Raw genomic sequence first — 20,241 nt, 5'->3', positions numbered from 1 at the left:
TCTATATGATCATGGGTACAGAACTTCATTTCACCTTAGAGAAGAAGCTGTTTATTTCTCTCAATTATATGCCATTTGTGATATCCTTTTCTTGTACTATTTATTTATACCTTCTCATCTCCTCAGCTAGATAACTCAGAGGCTATACCTTCTATATCTTTAAATCCTTCAAGAGTAATATATATAGTATTTGATCTATGGAGTTAATTAATAAAGAAGAAAGAAACAATTATATCATTTGAAAAAGATACAACTGTACTTTAATTTATTAGCTTTCAGTAAAAGCACTTATAACATTCTATAGTATAGAAAGTATAATTTACAAAAATATAAAATCTTGGTTATTTTGTTTTAGTATTTAAACATATTACTATGTGTGTTATTTCAAGAATATGTGTGTCTCAGCAACTCGCGCATCTGTGGAGTACATTGGAGTACTCCCTTCTTTTGCAAAATAAAATATATATTAGGAGGAAGCAACCCAAAATAGGTTATATTAACATACTGTATATATAGATATGTATAAAAGCTTATACAGTGCGCTACATTTGAATCTCAAAGAAAATATACATTTAAGCCCTTTATTACAGCCTTCTTTTCAATATAAATATGTATATTAAAAGGCAGGTGAGTGTTTTAAACAAAAATGTTTTTTATAGGGAATCAATAAGCTAGAGAGTGTGTGAAGCCTACTTTCCAAATTATGAGATGATAACATAAAAAGGCACAGGAATAATCTCAGGGTGTCATGATGAAAAGTTAATGTAATGATGGTTGCAAGCTCTGAGTAAGTAGAGAGTAGAAAGAATTTGGGAAGGCCCATAGACTGGGTGCAATTAACTGAATTTTTGAACTCAGGGGGCTGTCATTAATTATTAAGAAAAAAAATCTCCAAAAGAATGAAGCATTCTCTCTACAACCTCATGGGGTTGTTTTTCCTGTGTGTGTGTGTGTGTGTGTGTGTGTGTATTTACTGACATAAACAGAATTATAAATACAGCTGGACTCATTTCCGTGACACAAAGTCCCCAGTGTGCATTGCTTTTGTGATCAGATGGGATCTCTTTTCCTTCCTTTCTGTCTTTTTCTTCTCTTTTTTTCTTAAACAGAAGTTCATGGCAGAGACTTATCGGCAGGCACAAGTCTCCACTTTCATGTTCGGATACACCTTTAGTACCACGTTTCTATTCTCATCTAAGAAGAGTACACTGAGAGAGTTCATTTTATCAGGAACACAGCAGGGTTCTGGAATGCCTGGAATGATCCCCACTGCTTTTACAATGCTCTGAATTGTGGCGTGGTTTGATGGTCGCACAATCTAGAAAGAAGAAAAAGAAACAGTGTTATTATTTTTACCTACAACTATTGCTAGATTGGCTTAAGAGTGACAGGAGAAATGAGTGACAGGTAATACAAGATGTCCCAAAAGTCTTAGTGCATTTTCAAACTTTAATTAGTTTAGAAGTATAAAGGCTGGAAACTTGTACAAACACCTAAAAGGTTAATTACTTAAAAATTTCAAATAGCAATATGTTTCTTATTAAAATTCCTCCTAGCCACCATCTTGTAAAATACATCGCTCTATTGTCAAACTTTGTTAAATTTTTTGGCTTATGATTGGTGATTGAACAGATTACATTTATAATCCTGATCTTAAAATCATCCAGAAGAGAAGGTTTTGATGCATACATAGCAGCTTTGCTATAATCCCATAAGAAAAGATCTAATGAGGATAGATCAGGTGTTCAAGGTGACTAAGTTCAAAGTCACTCTATTTGTTGGAAAAAGTATCATCTGAACTATTGCACATATAATGTATAATGACATAATAATGATAAATGAAAATTTCCTTAGTCACTAGTCACAAAACTAAGTGTATCAAGTAAATTTAAATAATTTAACTTTCAAATGATTTTTTTTTGTAAGTTCATAGCATTTGTACTTCTGAAAAAATTAAAGTTTAAAACTGGGTTATTGGGGTAGCCTAGAAAATCTGAAGAACAGTTAGAAAGTTGGTGAATTTCAATAATACCATGGAAAATGACATGGAAAGATACTGGAAGTGAAATCAATGCAGCAATCAGTCATCACTTCAGAGCAGTGAAACATGCTTCCTTCACTTCTGCAGAAATGGGGCATAACACAGAAGTGAAAAAGAAGGATATATGTGCTCATGCATTGACTTATTTTGCATAATGACACTTTATTGGAATAAGAGAAAAGTAGTGGGGGAGGTTAGGGAATCACTGGAAAGTGATAACCGACATAAAACAAAAAACCAATAAAACATTAATTTTTAAAATGGGCACATAGCTATTGCCCTAGGTTGATTGATAGATTCATCTAGGGTGTGTTTTAAGAGGGGACAGTCAGGTGAAGTCATAGTGCACAGAGACCTGGATCTGGGCTCAGACCTGAGTTCAAATGATCCTTCAGCAGCTTAACTGTGTGAGCCTGGATAAGTCATCTAAACTCAGATTACCTTCATTTACTTATCTATAAAATGGGAATAATAATAGCATTTCTCTCCCCTCATTCCAATCTTCCCAGGATTAAATGAGATAGCAATCGTAAAGTGCTATTATTATTAATTATTGCTATCATTATCACTGAGAAGAGAAAATCAACTTAGCATTATACTTGATCACTGGTTATAAGCAGTTTTCAGTATTGATTACATTTTACACTTTAAATGAAAATGAAAATGAAACTAATGCCTATATATCAAATCAAACATTTTCTCTCAAACTGAAAGAGATCTCAGAAGAAATATTTATGAGTTATTAAATTGATAAGGTCACACACTTTTCATATTAAGTGACTTACTGTCCCCTCCAAGGCAAAGGAGTCACTCTGCAAATGCTGAGAACAGTCAAACATTAAAACTTCCATGCCTGACACTCCATAATTTACCCTTGGTTTTGCTCACATAACGGTGGTTTTGACCCCACTGTGGCTTGGTCTCTACAGCCAAAGCCAAGGGGAAGATTTGTGGCTTTTTTCTTGGAGAAGAGAATGTTTAGCTTGGGCAATAAGGAAGAACTATTTTACTGAGAAAGGACAGAGGTGAATGGGACTCTAAAATGTCTCCTCTCTGGAGCATGAGTAGGGCTGGAGCTTTATCTGTGAGGAACCATGAGAACTCTCAGCACAAATTCCTAATGGAGATGAAACATTATACTCATCTGAGCCTGTTGAGGAAAATAGATTTTTCTGATAGATTTTTCTGATATAGAAACCATCACCTTTACCTTCCAATTCTAACTATCTTGTTATTAGGAAGCATTTATTAGAATATTTAGCTATTTTACCAATTCCTATCTGTATGCCTTCCCTCCCAACCACTGCTCCTGTGCTTCTGCCTCTGTCACTGCAACCACAAAGTAGATTTAGATAGACTAAGCCATCCTCTAGCTTTTAAAGGTTATACAGATTGGGAAAAAAGATAATAAAAAGTCAGGGGTGAAGAGGAGGCTCCAAATTAATGGACAGCCTCAGGAGGCAGCAACAATTGAGACACATCCAGAGAAGAAACCTAACACTGATCTGCTATCTTATAATTATCAGGCAAGAGAGTGTGAGCAGACTAGCATAAATCAACCCTCCTAACTAGGAAAACAAAACAAAAATGTTGAAAGCTTGGCTTCTACTTAGCCAAGTTAGTTTTATTTCATAGCATGGCTCAAAATGCCACCTTTAACCTTATGTAGTTATTTTGAAAATGAAAGCATGCTACTAGTCATAAAGTTGAAGGCTCTGTGAGTTAGTCCTTTGTTTCTGCTTTTTGGGGAGAGGGCAGGGATAATAAATAGAACCGAGGAAATAAAAGGGCTTTAAAGCTCATCTAATGTTACTTTTCATTTTATAGAGGAGACTGAGGCTCAAAGAAAGGTGGGAACTTGCATAAAATCAAAATCAAAAATAAAATTAAAAAAATAATAAATTGGTGGTGATTGTTGGACATCAAGTTCCAGTAGTATGTTTTCCATATACCAAAGAAAGCATTCAACACGTTCATCAAATATTTATTAAGTACCTACTATACATAATAGACACTTAATAAATATTTGTTCAACATACTTAATGACCATAATAATTGCACCCACCACACTGGGTTGCTGTGAGAATGAAAGGAGATAAGCTATGCAAAGCACTTTGCAAACTTTAAAACATCGAATAAATACTATTAATGATGGACTCAAGAGAATTTTGGGAAGACCCATTTGGAATTCTGAATGCTACCACTAGTATGCAAGCTGGGCTATCCTTAAAACACATAATGAAGCACTCCCACTTAATGCTTATAGGGATCTGGAAATATTATTGCCTCTCACTGGCAACTATAACTTAGTAAGAGACTGGTGAAGTTGAAACTGCATTGGCTAGACTCAACGTATTGTTTCTGGAAATTGATAGAAGGAGCAGCAAATTCTACTTGCCAAGACATATTCACAATCCTACCTCTGAAACATCACTTGGAAGATAGTTTCATGTCGTTCTACCACTATTGCTCCCTACTCTTACTACCACTCCCAGCTCAAAACAAATCTATTTCTTCGCCAAGTGACCTCAACCGCTCCAAAGTCTTCCAGCCTATCTTGTTTCCCTGGTTTCTTTCTCAACTTTGGCAAATCCTGATACTTTATTATTTAATTTTACAGATAAGGAAACTGAGATCGAGGGAGGCAGAGTGATTTTTTGACAACATATTCAAGATTCCAATTCTTGAACTCTTTCAATTGTTGATGACTGTTCTCAGAGATACACTTGCCCTTATTTCATTTTTCCTTTTCTCCTTCATCCAACTTTCCACCAGTCCTATCCCATTACTCCTCAAGCCTCAGTAAATATTTTGTGAGATCCAAGCTTACTAACTACTTCTACATATTTTTCTGACTCAAAATTGTCAGATTTTATGAACAATGTATATCTCCGGATACCTAGAACTATAAAAATGGGGGAAGCATAAAGTCATTCATTGGTGCATATTTAGGCCTCATAGATATGGTAGACTGGGACCTAAGTGAATTCATAATTTGACTAAATTGGTCATTTGTCCAAGGTTTTATGGAAATACTAATTTATATAGTAACATGGTGTCACATTTATATAGTTTTATGCTTTGCAAAGTGACTCTCTCACAACCCTAGGATTCATTCTAAGGATTTCATTCTTTGTATTTTTTCCCCAGTGCCTGGAATATCAAAGGCACTTAACACATGACTATTAATTATTTGCTCTAAAACATAAGTAGCCAACTTCCTCCCTCCTGCTAAATTAGGCATTTAGGATCAAATATAAGATTATAAATCTAGAGCTAGAAGAGTTCTCAGTGGTTATCTGGCCCAACCCTTTTCATTTTATAGGTGAAGAAATTGAGGCTCAGGAAGGCAAAGTGATTTGCTTAAAATCCCACAGATAGTCAGTGACAGAGCTGGGATTGACTTGGGACATCAAGTTCAGATCTCTTTTTTACCTCTTAGCCAAGTCATAAAAGTTCAGAATTGGAATTTTGTACCTTAAAGATCATTTGGATCTGGCATAGGGCCCTAACAGATAACCAATACACGCTAAAGATAGTAAGGCAAAGTAAGTGAGAAGACTGGACTTTGGAGACAGAAGCCTTGGAATGGAATTTTAACCAGTCACTTAAGGTCTGTATTATCTTGGGTAAGTCACATAACGCCTGTGGACTTCAGCCTCCATCTGTAAAATCAGGAGCCTGGACTAGATGACCTCTTTGGCTGCTTCCAATTCTAATATCCTTTACTTCCAAGCACTTTAGCCTAAAACTAAAGCAGCAGATCCTCCTTCAGGGGAGGGTTCAATACCATCCAATCAAATAGTAGTTTTACTGCTAGGCACAATTCCCAAGGGAGAGAGAAATAATTGAATGATAGAGCTCTGGTCCATGGTTCTGAGGGAAGATTCAGCCTTAGGCTGTTGACTTAGAGTGCTAGTAAATTTCAAAAGAAATGAGCTCTTCACTCCATCATCATGACTTTCTCATCAATCAAGGTAATTTTGTGCATGACTGTAATAAGACAATCGTTTTGCTCTGCCAAAAGCCCCTGAAAGTCTGTGATTTAGAAACAAATCCCAACTTGGCTTCCAGGAAAGAAGTCAGTTCTTATATGAAGAGGTAATTAGTGGAAAATTAGCTTCCAATTTAGAATGACCTGGGATCCTATTCTGCCTCTTACACATACTAGCTGTGTGACAGACGACAAGTCACTTACTTAACCAATCAGCATTCCAGGAACTTCCCTAAGACTTAATGATATAACAGTTGTCAATCAGCATTGGGGAGTGAACAAAATCATAGCTGTACCCTGATGCTCCTAGCTGAATTTGGTACATTTAAGAAGTCCCTTCATTTCAGTTTCCTCATCTGTGAATGAAGAGTTTTGATTTGAGATCTGAAGCTGGGCTTGAACTCTTGTTTTCTTCACTACGGGACTGGCCTCTACCTAGTATAGCCCAAGAATGTAAACTCCTTGAGGAAAAGGAGTATTTCTTTTCTACTTCTGTACCTCCACAGCTTAGCAGATTGCTTAGTACACAGAAAGCACTAAATAAATTCTTATTGATATACTTATTTTCTATGGAATATTTTTTCCTTACAGCGGTATTGATGTTTCTTATATAGTAAAGCTCAATAGCCTTCCAGAAAAGCCCATTTTAACATGACATTAGAGAAGATTGGATACTTCAGAAACACTAATGGCTCTGGGTATAAAATTTGAATTTTCTAGTAGGCCTATTTAATAAAAAAATGATTATGTTATGTCTTTCATTAGAATAGGCTGCATGGAAATGAAAAATGTTTTAGCCTAGCAGCACTTGTTCTAAGGTTTTGAACCCTTGACAAACACTTTTGAGAAGCAGAGAGATAAACAGGTGGACACAGAATGAAAGAAATGGTGATAAAGCAGGCAGTTCATTCTTGCTTCAATTAGAACTAGTGTAGGATCAACAGAGAGACTAGATTTCTGTAGCAGAGGAAAATGTATAACTGACCCAACTTATTTTCACAGTCCCTACATCTAGTGATAAATTATTAGGATTATCCTACTGAAGAGGAATTCAAATAGCAAAACAACAATTCACTCTACCTTAGGCATTGGGAATTCACAAGCCCCAGAACAGTAATAGGCATCAAATGATTTGGGTGATATGATCCATTCATTCCACCCTATGTCAGCAAAGTCAACTTTTAAGTATCTCCGTGAGCAAATTCTTGGCTCGTTCCATTGTTTTCTTCGGGCCTTTTTCATGGTTTTCTCATCAAAATTCAGCATCTGAGATTTTGTGAGCATTTCATTGTGATCTTGTCCCTTTTTCCTTCGGTCCTTCCGGGATGATTTAGGTTTTAGGGCCTTATAGGCATTCTCCCACAGCTCATGTTTATGATAGTGTTGAGGGTGATGAGTGTGGTGGAGGTGATGGGGATGGTGAACACTGTATTCTACCTCTGGAAGCTCATTGTCATGGATGGAACCAGGAACATAAATGTCCCTCCTCACCCGAGAGTCAGTGGAGGCGTTGGGGGAGCTGCTTGGGTCAGTGTCACTGGCCGGGAAGGGGTCATATCTCTGGAGAGTAACTGCCACGCTATTAGGCTCAGAGATCGCTAGATCATTAGCATAGACAAGGATGTAGGGCATGTTGTTTGGTCCTGGGCCATGGAAGACTTGGTCCTTCTCCCCAGAATCGAGCTCAGCTAAGAGGAGAAGCTCCCCACCCTGTTTGGCTTCCTTAATAATGTGAGAAATATCCTTGGTTTGCCAAACACCCCGTTGGTGGGGGAAGATAGTCACATTACCCTTGACCAGCCCCAAAGGTGTATTCTGTGGGACACTGCGGAATATCAGGTGGAAACGGGGGAGTGGTTGTAGATGCAGAAGGCGGCAGGAGGAGTTCTTGGAACGTTTGCAAATGACTTCTCGGGATCGAGGTCGCCGATCTGAGTAGAAGTGGAATGTGGCTGAAAGAACCATTTCTGAATCTTCCATCGATGTCAAATTGAAATGATACAAGGCTTTCTGATTAATCATTTCTGTAAGGAAAGTAACAAAACAAAACAAAACTGGTTAAGGACATGAACATATCCCACACTTCTGAATGTAAGCTTTAATATTTGACTATAGCAAAAATACTCATAATTGTATTATTCAGATAGGAAAAGAAGAATTAACTTTTGAAGGGACTAACGTATAGTGATATCCATTACTGATTCTGTATGTAATCCAACCGTTCTTAATTATTTTTTGTGGGGAGTTGGAGAACATGGGTAAGGATATAAATTGGTAATTCGTAGTTTTAGAGAGCCTGCAGAGTACTGAGAATAAGCACTTATGACTTGTCTGAAGATGTTTTTAGCAGGGATCCCTCATCTCCAGAGGAACCATGGAAACCCTTTTTGTTTTTCTACTTGGTCCTCCTCCTTCTTTTCCTCCTCCTGTGATTATAACCATTGAAACTACTACTACTAACTGTTATTTAAGATTTGCGATGATCATAGATTATCTAATTTGATTCTCACAATTACCCTGGGAGGTTGATGCTTTTATATTCAATTTACAGTTGGGAAACTGAGGCACAGAACAGTTAAATGGTCACATACATTATATATGAGATAATACTTAGGTCTTCCTGATTCTGAATATTTTTGTTTAATTGTTTTTTAGTCATGATCAATTCTTCATGACCCCATTTGCGGTTTTCCTGGAAAAGATACCAGTGTCATTTCCTTCTCCAGTTCATTTTGCAGATGGAGAAATTAAGGAAAACAAGGACAAGTGATTTGCTTAGGGTCACACAGCTAGTAAGTATTTGAGATTAGACTTGAACTCTAAAGTTAGTTGTTTATTTACTAAACTACACAGACTCTCAACACAAACATGACTTACCTAGATTAGATACCATTTACCAAAGAAGGTAACATCCCTATAAGATCCTTATATTGAATATGCTTATAATACTATCTATAGGAAAACTGCATCTATGCTTAATAATAGAAATAGTTTGGACATCTGCAGCTCATTTTACTAAAGGATTTCAAAGCCTTTATATACACACACATATGTAAAAAAATGGACATCTCAGGAGCAGTTCAATGGTACAGTGGTCAGAACACTGGCTTTGGAGTCAGGAGGACCTGAGTTCAAATCTGTCTCAGATACTTAACAATTTCTAGCTGTGTGACCCTGGGCCAGTTGCTTAACCCCAATTGCCTTGCCAAAAAAAAAAAAAAAGAAAGAAAGAAAGAAAGAAAAAGAAATAGGGATATCTTAGCTCCTTAGAGACACCCAAAATCCAAAGGCTCACACAATGATAGAACACATCAAATGCCAACGGCAGGCCTGGCACAGTAACCCTGATCACTTAACCCTAACACCTTCCCTGTGCCCTGCCAGGTTCTTCTCCTGCAAACATTTCATTAGATCATCTCAATAACTCCTTTTACTCCTTTTTACATGTCATCCCCCTTTCCCCCGCCCCAGCCCATGTCCAGAAAATTCAATATCCTTTCAACAGATGTTTGAAGGCTCTTGCAAACTTTAACAAATAAATCCTCCAAAATCTCATATTCATTTTCTGGGGAAGTTGGGGGAGGTGAGTGTGTATGTGTGTTTGTGTTGTTTTCTCCTTTTTGTAGGGCTACTAAAATTTACATAAAAACAGGAGCTGTTTTGTTCCCACTTTCATCTTCCCCTGCTGCTTTCTCCCCCACCAAAAGTCATAATTCTATGTCAATTGCAATATAATCCCCTCCACAGCAACACCTCAAAACCCCTGATTGAAGAGCATGTCTCCAAGTGGGAGAATGAGCAGCAGGAGAGAGAAACCCTCGCGAAGCTCCCTCTTACAATCACAGACAAGCTTCTAAAGCTGGGAGAGACACAGGAGGGAGGCTGAAGTGGGACAAAGCCCAGTATTATTGGGAAAGAGAATGTTCCGGCACTTTCCAGGAAGTGTCTCTGCCTCATTGGCACTTGCTTCATATTTGATCAAGTGGAAGCCGCTTCCTCCCTTATAAATCGGTCAAGTAATATTGAGAGGTTTGTTCTAGGGGGTGGGGTGGGAGAGGGGGTAGGAAAAGGCCTAAGTAGATTTGGAGCATGTTCAACTTCCCTTCTTAAGGCCTAGGAAAAAAAGATACAGATGCACTTAGCTCATGCAAATATAGTGATAGATGGAGATTCACAATATGACTTCCCCAAATGCTATCCCTCTCCTCCTCAGGACCCCATTCTGACAAACTCAGAGTGGAACTAAATCGGTGAAAAACTTGAACCCAGATCTTCTAGGCTTCGAGCTAAACTCTCTATTCACTAGAGACTGCCTCTGGTGCATTTAAATAGTCTCTTTAAGCAGGACTGTGTTTACAGCAACTAAGCTGGTTGCTCAGTACAGTTATACCTTCGTGACCAAATCCTTTGAGAACAAAGCTTTTAATAGTGAGCCAGTGCCTGCAGAAGTCGGGACTTGTCTGCTCTCCTCAGTGCTAAGGGGGTGGCTCCAATGGCTAATGTAATGGAAAGTGTTTATTGAGCTTTTACTTTGTGCCAAATAAAATGCTGGGCTCTGGGAATACAAAGAAAAAACAAAACAACATAAAACAAAGCATTTCCTCCTTTCAAGGAGCTCACACTCCAATTTGGGGAGACGATATAGAAAGAAGGTTTATGATCATATTAAGTCTTTGGCCCAACAAGGTCTGATAGTTCTTGGGCAGGATAAGTAGTAGAGCAGATGGCAAGGTCCTGAGAATCTTGGGGAATAATGGCAGAATTGGTAGTCATTTCCTTCCCAAGAGAATAGTAGATTCGAGGCTTAGAGTGATGTGGGGCTCAGATATATTAAGCAGAAGTAAGGATATGGGGTATTCTGCACCTATTTGGAACTTGTCTTTAGAGTCAATGAAGATTAGAGAGGAAATATAGTCTAATAAATATTAAAGATTTAGGATCTCATGGTGTCTTGGAAAAGGAAAGGAGGAGGAAGAGGAGGATGAGGGAGAGGAAGACGAAAAGTTGTTCATGGACATCCAGGTTAAGAATCTTCCCTTTGGGGAAGCTAGGGAGCACAATGGCTACAGCACCAGTCCTAAAGTCAGGAGGACCTGAATTCAAATGTGATCTCAAACACTTAACACTTCCCAGCTGTGTGACCCTGGGCGAGTCACTTAACCCCAACTGCCTCAGCCAAAAAAAAAAAAAAAAGAATCTTTCCCTTAGAGTTCCTTAGGTTATTCCTGGTAGGAACTTGATCCTGTTGGGTCCTATTGTCCCATTGGGAAGAAGTCATGGAATTAAGTACCTAATTGAAGGTCAGTGAATTAAAGTCATAGAATGTTACAGCTGATGAGGAAACTGCAGCCTTAGATAAGTCAAGCAACCAGTTCAAGATATCACACCTAGGAGGTTGTAGAATTGGAGTCAGAATCCAGGTCTCTCAAGTAGAGTACTAGTGATCTCAACGCGACTGGCATTCATTATTGGTTGCACTAAAATCCAGCCATACTCGCTATACTCAGAATGACATAAAGGCAGGACTAGCAGAATGAGGCAATGTGGACTACCCAATAGTGGGTAGGACTGTGGAATCAGGATTCACACTCTACTTCTGATCCATTCTGCCTATGTGATCCTGGGCAAGGCAATTAACTTTTGAGACTACACATTACAAAATAGTTTTGGATATGATTGGAAGAAAGGGCTTTTCTCACCAGAAATCTCCTATATCAATAAAATCCCAAGTCTGCTCCCCCCAGTAAAATACTCTTTCCTCCTCCTCCCCCCCTAAACCACCTACATATACACAAAAGCAGGCATAGATGAGTAGCATCAGTTTGAAGGGAGACAACTGGAGTCAACTTCTTGATTCTGACATTTCCCATCTATGTTACTGTAGACAGCCTCACTTCCAAGGCTGTTTCACCCTTGTAAAAATGGAGAAAATATCATTTGCATTATCTACCAACTGAGAAACAGCTTGGCACAGTGGACAGAGAATTGTTTCTGAAACTGGTTTAAATCTTATCTCTGACACAGGAGCTATAGTATCCTGGGCAACTCACTGAACTCCCAAAGTCCTAGATAATTCTCTAGAGCTTTAAAATTTTTTAATTTAAATTTTTTAAAAGCTGCTCCCTGGCATGGGCAAGCCAATTCCCATACAAAAGAAAGCAGTGATCTATCTCAAAGGGCTGGTAATTTTGCTTTTTTCAAATAAGCCCTTTAAATTTCAAATGGACCTAAGTGACTACTCAAATCACTCCTGCTTTCATTGAATGGTCAATAATAGCCTCCAGCGAAAACCTCCAGGGCTCATTGTTTTGATTTTATAGGCTTAAAATGCGACCTTCCTAGACAATTTTTGTGATGGCAATCTTTTGTCTCTATCCCAGCCTAGACCTTGGTCATTGAATGGGAGTAGCCTTGGACAAACTGAGGCCTGGGATGTGACCCTGATTAGGTCATCCACTGCATTCTAAGCCATTGCCAGTCATCTTGACTTGAGTTTTGCCACTTTGCTCCATGACTGTGGAAGAGAGTCGACACTGCCAAATTTGTGCAACTCTGCCTCACTTAAATCCAAGTCGTGTGCAAGTCATCACTCACAGGCGATGTCATTGGCCCTCTGAAAATAAAGGATGAACAACAGCATGTGAGCAAAGTGCTATGTTAACGAGTGATTAACACAGTGCACTGCATGTAGAAGGTGATTGATAATTGTCTTGTTGGTATTCAATTGTGTCCGACTCTTCCTGAAAACATTTGGCTAAATTTTTTTGGACAAAGTTACTTGCCATTTCCTTCTTTAGCTAATTTTACAGACGACAAAACTGAGACAAACAGACCAAAGTGACTTGCCCAGCATCACGCAGTTTTGTGTATATTCAGATTTGAGCTACACATCAGTCTCTAAACTCTAATATTTAAGTTTTCTTAATTTATTCCTCTTTCAACTAACTCCCTTATGCTGATTCCCTGTGAAGCAAATAGAATAATCAATGTTTACAGATTTCCAAAAAGCAATCCAGTTTGAAGTAATTTGAATGGAAATGAATACAGATTTTTCTATCTAGTTCAAATATGTGTAAACCCCAGAGTCCTTCTCATTGTCTCAAATTCATGAAGTTAAATGAACCAATATCTGGAAAGTGCTTTGCATGCCATAAAGATTTGTAAAAATCTAACTTGTTATGTTTGCCATTCTTGAATGGAAGTGGGGGATAGTCTAGCCTCTTTTTCAAAAATTTTGATCTGTCCCTTTGGTCGCTTGGATTGACAGAAAAGGGGTTCATTTCAAAACATGAGAATACTGGCAAAAAGTCTAGAGCACCTTTCCTCTCTTTGAGATTAATAGAAAGTGGCTGGGATTCTTCCGGAGTATGGGATTTCCCCCTTGTTTCCCAGCATGGATTAGCTCAGTTTACAGAAGACACGACAAAGGCATCTAGTTCCTAGTAAAGTTTGTGAGTACTTAGTAATTCATGTTTTACTATCAGTGATACAAGGCATGCTCTTACCATTCAAGCACAAACAACAACAACAAAATACCACCCAAGATGCTGAAGGAAAGGGGCAAAATTCAGGGAGGAAAGATCCTTCTTTTGGAATCTTAAACAAAACAAAATACTTTTTTTTTTAGTTCAAAATATTTTCTGAAATTTTCTCTGGAGAAGAGAAAAGGGAAAGATCCCTGTTGTAAGGTAATGAGTTCAAGAATGACAGAAACATGAGGCGCGGTAGGGAGCTCACTGTCACTGGAGATATTTAAACAAAACAGATATATACTTTTTAAGGATGTTGTAGATTATATTGGATGACTTCATAGACTTGTAATTCTAGAATTGGTTCTTTTGAAAGACATTTTAAGTAGTCAACAAGTATTTATAAAGTGCCTACAATGTGTCAGGCACAATACTAAACTCTGGGGATATAAAAAAGGCCACCCCTCTCACCCCAAAACTTATTGGTTTCAGTGAGCTTATGTTTAACAGGGGGCAACATGCACATACTATGAACAAACAAGACATCTTTAGAATACAATTTAGATAATGAGCAGACTGAAGGTCCCAGGATTAAGAAGGAACCAAAAGACTTGTAGAAGATGAGATTTTAGCTAGAATTTGGAGGGAAAAAACCCAACTAAACCCAAATTCATCTATTGATTTGATGTAAATATAAACTTCTTTTGATAATCATGAATTCTTTGCTGAACTTGGAAAATTCTAACCAACTTGATTTTGTGCATTCTGCAGTTCCTAATGACCCAACTGCAGAGCCTGTTTATGTGGCCAAGTATCATGTGGTTTTACTCTGACCCTAGGAGGCCGTCTGTGCTAATTATGTGATGGGTTTGGGCTCAGTGCATGCCAAATTTAGGTCCAAGGGCTACTCTTTACAGTGTTATCACCCCCTAGATAAACAAAGAGTCTAAACACTCCAGAGATTTTTGTCCCTTCATCCATTACCCCTGAAACAGCTGCTACTTTACACCACCCAAAGGAAAATGGAAAATATGACTGGGATATGAAAAAAAATCAAAACAAAACATGGTGGGAGTCTGAAAACCAGGGGGTGAGATGGTGTAGGGATACAGTAGTCAAGGTCCTGTAGCTTTCTGCAAGGAGCTGTTCAGTGGCTAAGCCCCAACCACAAAGTAACTGCAATCAAACTAGTTGCAGATTGTAGGTGGTACTCCATTAATGCATATTCAGTGGAAAATACTATGCACTTATTAAAATAAAACCCAAATTGGAAGGGAAATAAAGATTCATTGGCACCATGAAACCCATTTTGACGTGCCATTAAATCTCTATATTACACAAGTGTGTTACAGAGCTTGTTTTGAATTTTGAATTTTTTTTAATAGTTCAAAACTGCCAAGATCTCTTATTTTATAAGCAACCCAGCCCAGTAGGTAAAGAAACAGACTTTTGAATAAGGATTTGAGTTCTACTCTGATAGAATCCCATGAAAGTCATTTAAACTCTACATATCTGCTCTCCTATTTAAAATAAAACAAGTGGGGACTTAGTATCTAGATTCCTTTTAAAATCTGTAAGGGACAGTTAATAAAAACTAGTGTGTACCTCTCTCCCTTTGAACAAATGGGGTCTTATGGGTGTGGTACAGTGCAACCTCCAGGAACATGTTAGTTAATTTTGCTGAACTGCTTTATTTTCTCTTTCTTGTTTATTCTTTGTTACACAAATTTTTCTCTCTGGAAAAGTGGGGAAGAATATATTTAGAAATTCAGGTATATGAAAGACATACAAAAAAACATAGCATACAAGTACGCATGCCCCAGATTTCAAGTGTATGATTGAGCCTTCTGGGTGGATAAAATAAAATACGTGAGAAATGGCTTAAAATAATTTGCAATGGCTCTTCCCTTGTTTCTAATCTCTATGCTGACAAAACATCTCCTAGAATTTAAAAAAAAATCAACATTCTTAAATTTTACTGATTCTAAACTTAAAATAGTTGTAGCATTGAATTATTAGGACTATTGACTCAGAAGCTAAATCCTTTTCTTAGCTACACTTAAGTAATATGTCATCAGTAGTTTTTGTATAGCTCACTATACCAGTGATTTAATCTGAGTAGGGAACCCACTATGGAAAGTCCCTTTCCCAAGGCAATTGTTGACACTTTGTAGCTTCTTGTCTTGCAAAGCTTCATGCAAAGTACTGAAAGATCGGATTATCAGCACAGTGCAGGTTGGCATCTCCTTTGCAGCTCCTATTAAAAAGCACTAATAAGTAAAATGGCCACAATTATACAACTAGTAGGTGTTAAAAGTGGGCCTTGAATCTAGATCTTCTCCACACCAAAGCCTGTTCTCTAACTGGTCTATCATACTATCTTTTGTGATCATGATGATCATTATTTAAAACAGCACAAAAACTATTCTATTAGTACACAGTGCTGTTTTAGGACCAAGGATGGAAGTTACAGGGAAGCCGACTTTAGCTAAACAATAGGAAAAAAACTGTTTTAAGAATTGGAGTTCTCTGAAAAGCAGAAGAGATTGTTTTATATGGTAATGATTTCTCCATTATGGAAGTTTTCAATCACTGGCTGAGTGAGCAGTTGTTAAAGGTGATGCTAAAGAAAGGAGATTCCTGCACTGCTTGTGAGGTTAGGATGGATGCCATCAAACTCTTGACTCTTAAGAGTTCGTGAGGTTACGTGTCATACAGAGTTAATCAGAATGGTCTGCCTCTACCCAAGATGCTTACTCTATGGCTGCCTTCTTTCTCCTAACTACAAGATTAAGATAATCAGATTTGCTCCCCACCTCCCTGGCTGGTAATGAGTTGATGGGCTCCTATCAGTGAAACAGAGACACTCAGAGGATCAGAAGCGGGGGGAAAAAGTAAACAGATCTTAGAGCAAAAGAGCCAATAAAACTAACTAAATATAAAACCTCTAGCAGAGCCTGTATTTAAAACATGTGAAATGTTCAAAAGCTCAAGTTATATAGAGAAATTCTTTCGATACCAAAAAAGAGGCACACAGACCCTACTTTTCACCAAATCTAATAAATTTTTTTTCATCTTGAAAAGCTAAAAGTACATAGCAACAGGGGAGAGAGCTGGAAATTGGGCATCAGAAGACTTTCTAACTTCTCTTCTCCCCCCCCCCCCACTTGCTGTGTGACCCTGAATAAATTGCTTAACCTCTCTCTGTTGCAAAATTTCCATTTTCCCAATGGATTTAATTAATACTCCCTGGATTGACAAAGTAACCTAAATGATTGCATAGAAGTTACTGACTCCTACGGAAGATGATTCCGATTGCTTTCAAGCATTAAGGGACATTAACCAAAATAATCCACTGCTGGGGTGAAAGGACAGACACTTCTTTAATCAGCTGCCCTTTGAGAACAGCCTCTTCTTAGCCGAGTGTGGGGTAGTCCCTCTTACCGTATTTCACCGAGGACCACGAAATATCCCCCAAGTTGGATCTCTTGGGGGAGCCTTGTTACTACAGTGCAAGCAATCCATCCATCCTAATGTAATTGGTGCCCCTGAGATCTTGAGAGCCTAAGTGTTTTGCTTAGAGCCTGGAATCGAGGAATCCCTACATTACGCTCCCAAACAAGGAAAAACTCTGGTTTCTAGAACAGGGGCGGCCTTCGGGACACGGAAAGGGGGGTTGTGTAAAGCTAAAGGAGGCTATTGCTTGCACGTTGACAGATGGCGCTCTTACCAACTTCACCCCACAGTAGACCTGTGAAGTTAGAGGGGGGAAAGAATCAATGTCGGGTTGAAGAGGACTTATGGTAACAGAGAAAAAATTTCATCGAGAGATAGCTTTGCTACTTTCTTGCTAGTTAATGAACCTAAAATTTCCCCGCTTCTCCGATCCCCACTCCAGTCAGCCCACCTGGCTAGCCCCACCTCTGCGGGACATTGTGGCAGTATCAAAACGATTTGGTCAAGCGATGTCCATCTAGTTTGACCAAGGTGGGGCCCTTCGAGATGTTGAATAATCAGACTCTGCTAAGACAGAAGTAGAGGGTTCTGGGACGAAATGCTCAGGTGCTTCTCACACATCAGGGTCCTAGGAACCCCGAAAGATTCTGTTAGATCGTTATCTCTAAGAGTGAGAAGAAAGGCACCAAAATCTCCAAGTCGCTCTAGAGAGGGAGTTTTGACAAGTTCTTAAGAAGTCCGGAAAGGAGAGAGTGGGGATGGGAATAAATCAGCTTACCCAGCTTGGGTTTGAAACTGCGGACGGTGTTGCCGTCTCCCGGCCGGCTGCCCTCGCGGTTGTATTTCTCATAGAGCTTAAGCATGTGGACAGCTACCATGTCCCGAGCGCTGGCGCCCAGGGCTGCAGATAAGTCCCCTAGGTGCTCACTGCCCGCTGCCGCCGAGCTGGAGGAGGCCGAGGCGGAGGAGAAGGAGGACGGAGCCCCACTGAACAAGAAGTCGTAGGCAGCCGGGGGCAATCCGACCACTCCGGGAGCGTGGCTGCCGCTCGCTCTCCCCGGCACTAGCAGCAGAAGCAGCCGCGGCATCAGCAGCAGCCCGGCCGGAGCGCGGCGCCAGGCCATTTGGAGAGCCCGGGAGGGAGGGAGGGAGGAAGGCGGGAGGGCGGCCTGGGTTCGGGGTGGCACTTGGGGAGTGGTTGCAGCTCTTGCCGCTGCTGTTGCTGCCGCTGCCACCGCCGCCGTAGCCGCCTCCGCCGCTGCCGCCGCTGCAGCTGCTGTAACTGCTGTGGCTGCAGCAGCTGGGAGAGGAGCGATCACCGCCCCACCCACCCGGGGTCTGGAGCAGCAGCTGGCAGCTTGGGCGCTGAGACTCAGCTCTTGGGACGCCCGTTTGGGTTTGCTTCTCCTGTTTTCCCCGCTCTCTGGCTGCGCCGCTCGCTTTTTGCACGGGTGAAGGGTAGCGGGGATACGGCCCCGAGAATACAGCGCTGGGGGGTGGGGGTAGGAGTCGGGGTGTGGAAGGCGAGCCAACCAATCACCTTGCCTGCGAGGTGAGAAGTGCTGGCATGGGGGGGGGGGAATCAGAGAGGGGAGGGGGAAAGGGGGAGCCCGGCGTTCCCTCCGCCCTCAGGATGGACCAAGGACGTTGGTTGCCTGCCTTCTTGCCTGCCCGCCTGCCTGCCTGCCTGCTGAGGGACTAACGGATCCCACGGGCTGCTCGGGGAAACTTTGCAGATGAACTGTTACTAGTGTGTTTTGTTGGGGTAGGGGAGGCGAGGAGGCGCACCCCCCCCCACCCCCCTCTCCAGTCCCCATTTGGTAGGGGAATAAAGCTCCGGCTCTCAGAGAATGACATCTAAATCTTTACAAGCACTGGGGCACAGGTCAGCCCAGCAGTGGTCTTAAAGAAAAGTGACTTGTCCTTTTTGGAGAGCTATGTGTTCTGTGTCTATGTGTGTGTTTCTATAAGAGTGCCTTGGCTGGAGATCCTCTAAGCTGCGTGATTGTACTGTTAGCGTGTGTCCTGCATGGTTACGTTTGCCCTTGATGTACATGGGAGGTGACAAGGGTTTTCTGGCTGGTGTCTTTAAGAGTGTAAGATGACAATTTGCATTCTAGTAGCTGAGAGCCTGGGTGAGTCGGGGATGGGGGCTGCCTGCCCTTTGGAAATACCAGCGTCTTAAGGCCACAATCACCCAAACCAGATCCTTTGGAAACCTTCCTAATACATGTTTTTAAAAAGCACAACTAGTGTGTGGAATACAAGAACCTATTTAAAACTCAAAATTAATTAGTGCGGTTGTATTCTAGCAGGGTTCTATTTTAGTAAGAGTGATTCCAGGGGTTGGAGCATTTATTAATTCTGGGGCTTTTAAACAGCAAGACTACAAGGGAGAGGAGGGCCTTTTAGCTCATTTTAACAAGTGATTCTAAATTATTATTTGATCTAAGCATTCAGAGAGTTGGATAACTCTCAAGAAAATAATTAGTTACATTTTTGGAGGAATGTTGAAAATGTTTAAAAGTAGAATGTATATTCCTTGGCTTCCTATTAAAAACAAGACCTACCTAACAGTAGTTAGAGGCTGTTCTGCACCTCGTGTCACACCATAGCTTAAGAATGACAGTGGACATCCTGAGAAAGGTAGCTTGCAAAAGGTAAGGAAGACAAAATGTTATATTTTAAGTGAATCTGTTTGCAAACTTCTGAACATGCTGTTCCAGTTACTTTGTCTGCTCTTTCTGTTTCATCAGCACAGTTACTTTTCTTGGAGAGAATACAATGCAATAATTGAAAAATCGCTGGAAAAAGCTACTGTTGGTGTGTAACACAACCCTTTTGTGATTTTTTTCAAACCTTGGGGTGTCAAATTGGAGTCAATACTATTCAGAACTTCTGAACCTTTCCTCTCTTTGCAAGATTCCAAGAGCTACAAATGTCTTATTCATTTGGAGAATTAGCTCACACCACAGTGTAGCTCCCCTCAATATAGCTAACATGTTAGAGGGACGATTTCCAGAAACAAATTTGCTGAAAAATGCAATAATATAGCAGTGGCCATCGAATTAATTAATCTTTCCCTATAAATAATCCAGACCATCTTTTGATGCTCCCCTTCCTTCTCCCCCTTTCCCCCCCATGCTTATGACCTCCACTGGGGGCGGGAGCTAACCTCTTGTTATTTGTGGGTTTTTGTCTGCACTGTTTCTATACAATCAAGGTCCTGTGAAAAGGAGGACGAGTCTGCAGGAGGTAGAAACAAGCTGGGCTATTCTGGA

The 20,241-nt window shown here is 40.1% G+C and overlaps 1 protein-coding gene across 1 annotated transcript; it reads right to left on the bottom strand.

The window, feature by feature from the left end:
• Positions 1-243: 243 nt before the first annotated feature.
• GDF10 (growth differentiation factor 10) lies at positions 244-18,523 on the bottom strand. Its single transcript, XM_012540549.3, has 3 exons — positions 17,739-18,523; positions 7,116-8,059; positions 244-1,318 (listed from the first exon to the last, which is right to left on the bottom strand). The coding sequence occupies exons 1-3, from the start codon at positions 18,082-18,084 to the stop codon at positions 1,127-1,129; spliced, it is 1,482 nt and encodes a 493-aa protein (XP_012396003.1). The 5' UTR covers positions 18,085-18,523; the 3' UTR covers positions 244-1,126.
• Positions 18,524-20,241: the final 1,718 nt, after the last annotated feature.

The sequence above is a fragment of the Sarcophilus harrisii genome, chromosome 2 (genome assembly GCF_902635505.1).
Source record: "Sarcophilus harrisii chromosome 2, mSarHar1.11, whole genome shotgun sequence".
NCBI classification, from domain to species: domain Eukaryota; kingdom Metazoa; phylum Chordata; class Mammalia; order Dasyuromorphia; family Dasyuridae; genus Sarcophilus; species Sarcophilus harrisii.
The sequence above is the reverse complement of the archived record's forward strand: the minus strand, read 5'-3'. Positions and strand labels throughout refer to the sequence as shown.

Excerpts from the sequence above, each read along its gene's own strand:
- GDF10 (XM_012540549.3), bottom strand. The coding sequence starts at position 18,084 with ATGGCCTGGCGCCGCGCTCCGGCCGGGCTGCTGCTGATGCCGCGGCTG. Across the intron at positions 8,060-17,738 it reads CAGTTTCAAACCCAAGCTGG|AAATGATTAATCAGAAAGCC; the intron begins GTAAGCTGATTT and ends CTTTCCTTACAG. Across the intron at positions 1,319-7,115 it reads GTGAATTCCCAATGCCTAAG|ATTGTGCGACCATCAAACCA; the intron begins GTAGAGTGAATT and ends TCTTCTTTCTAG.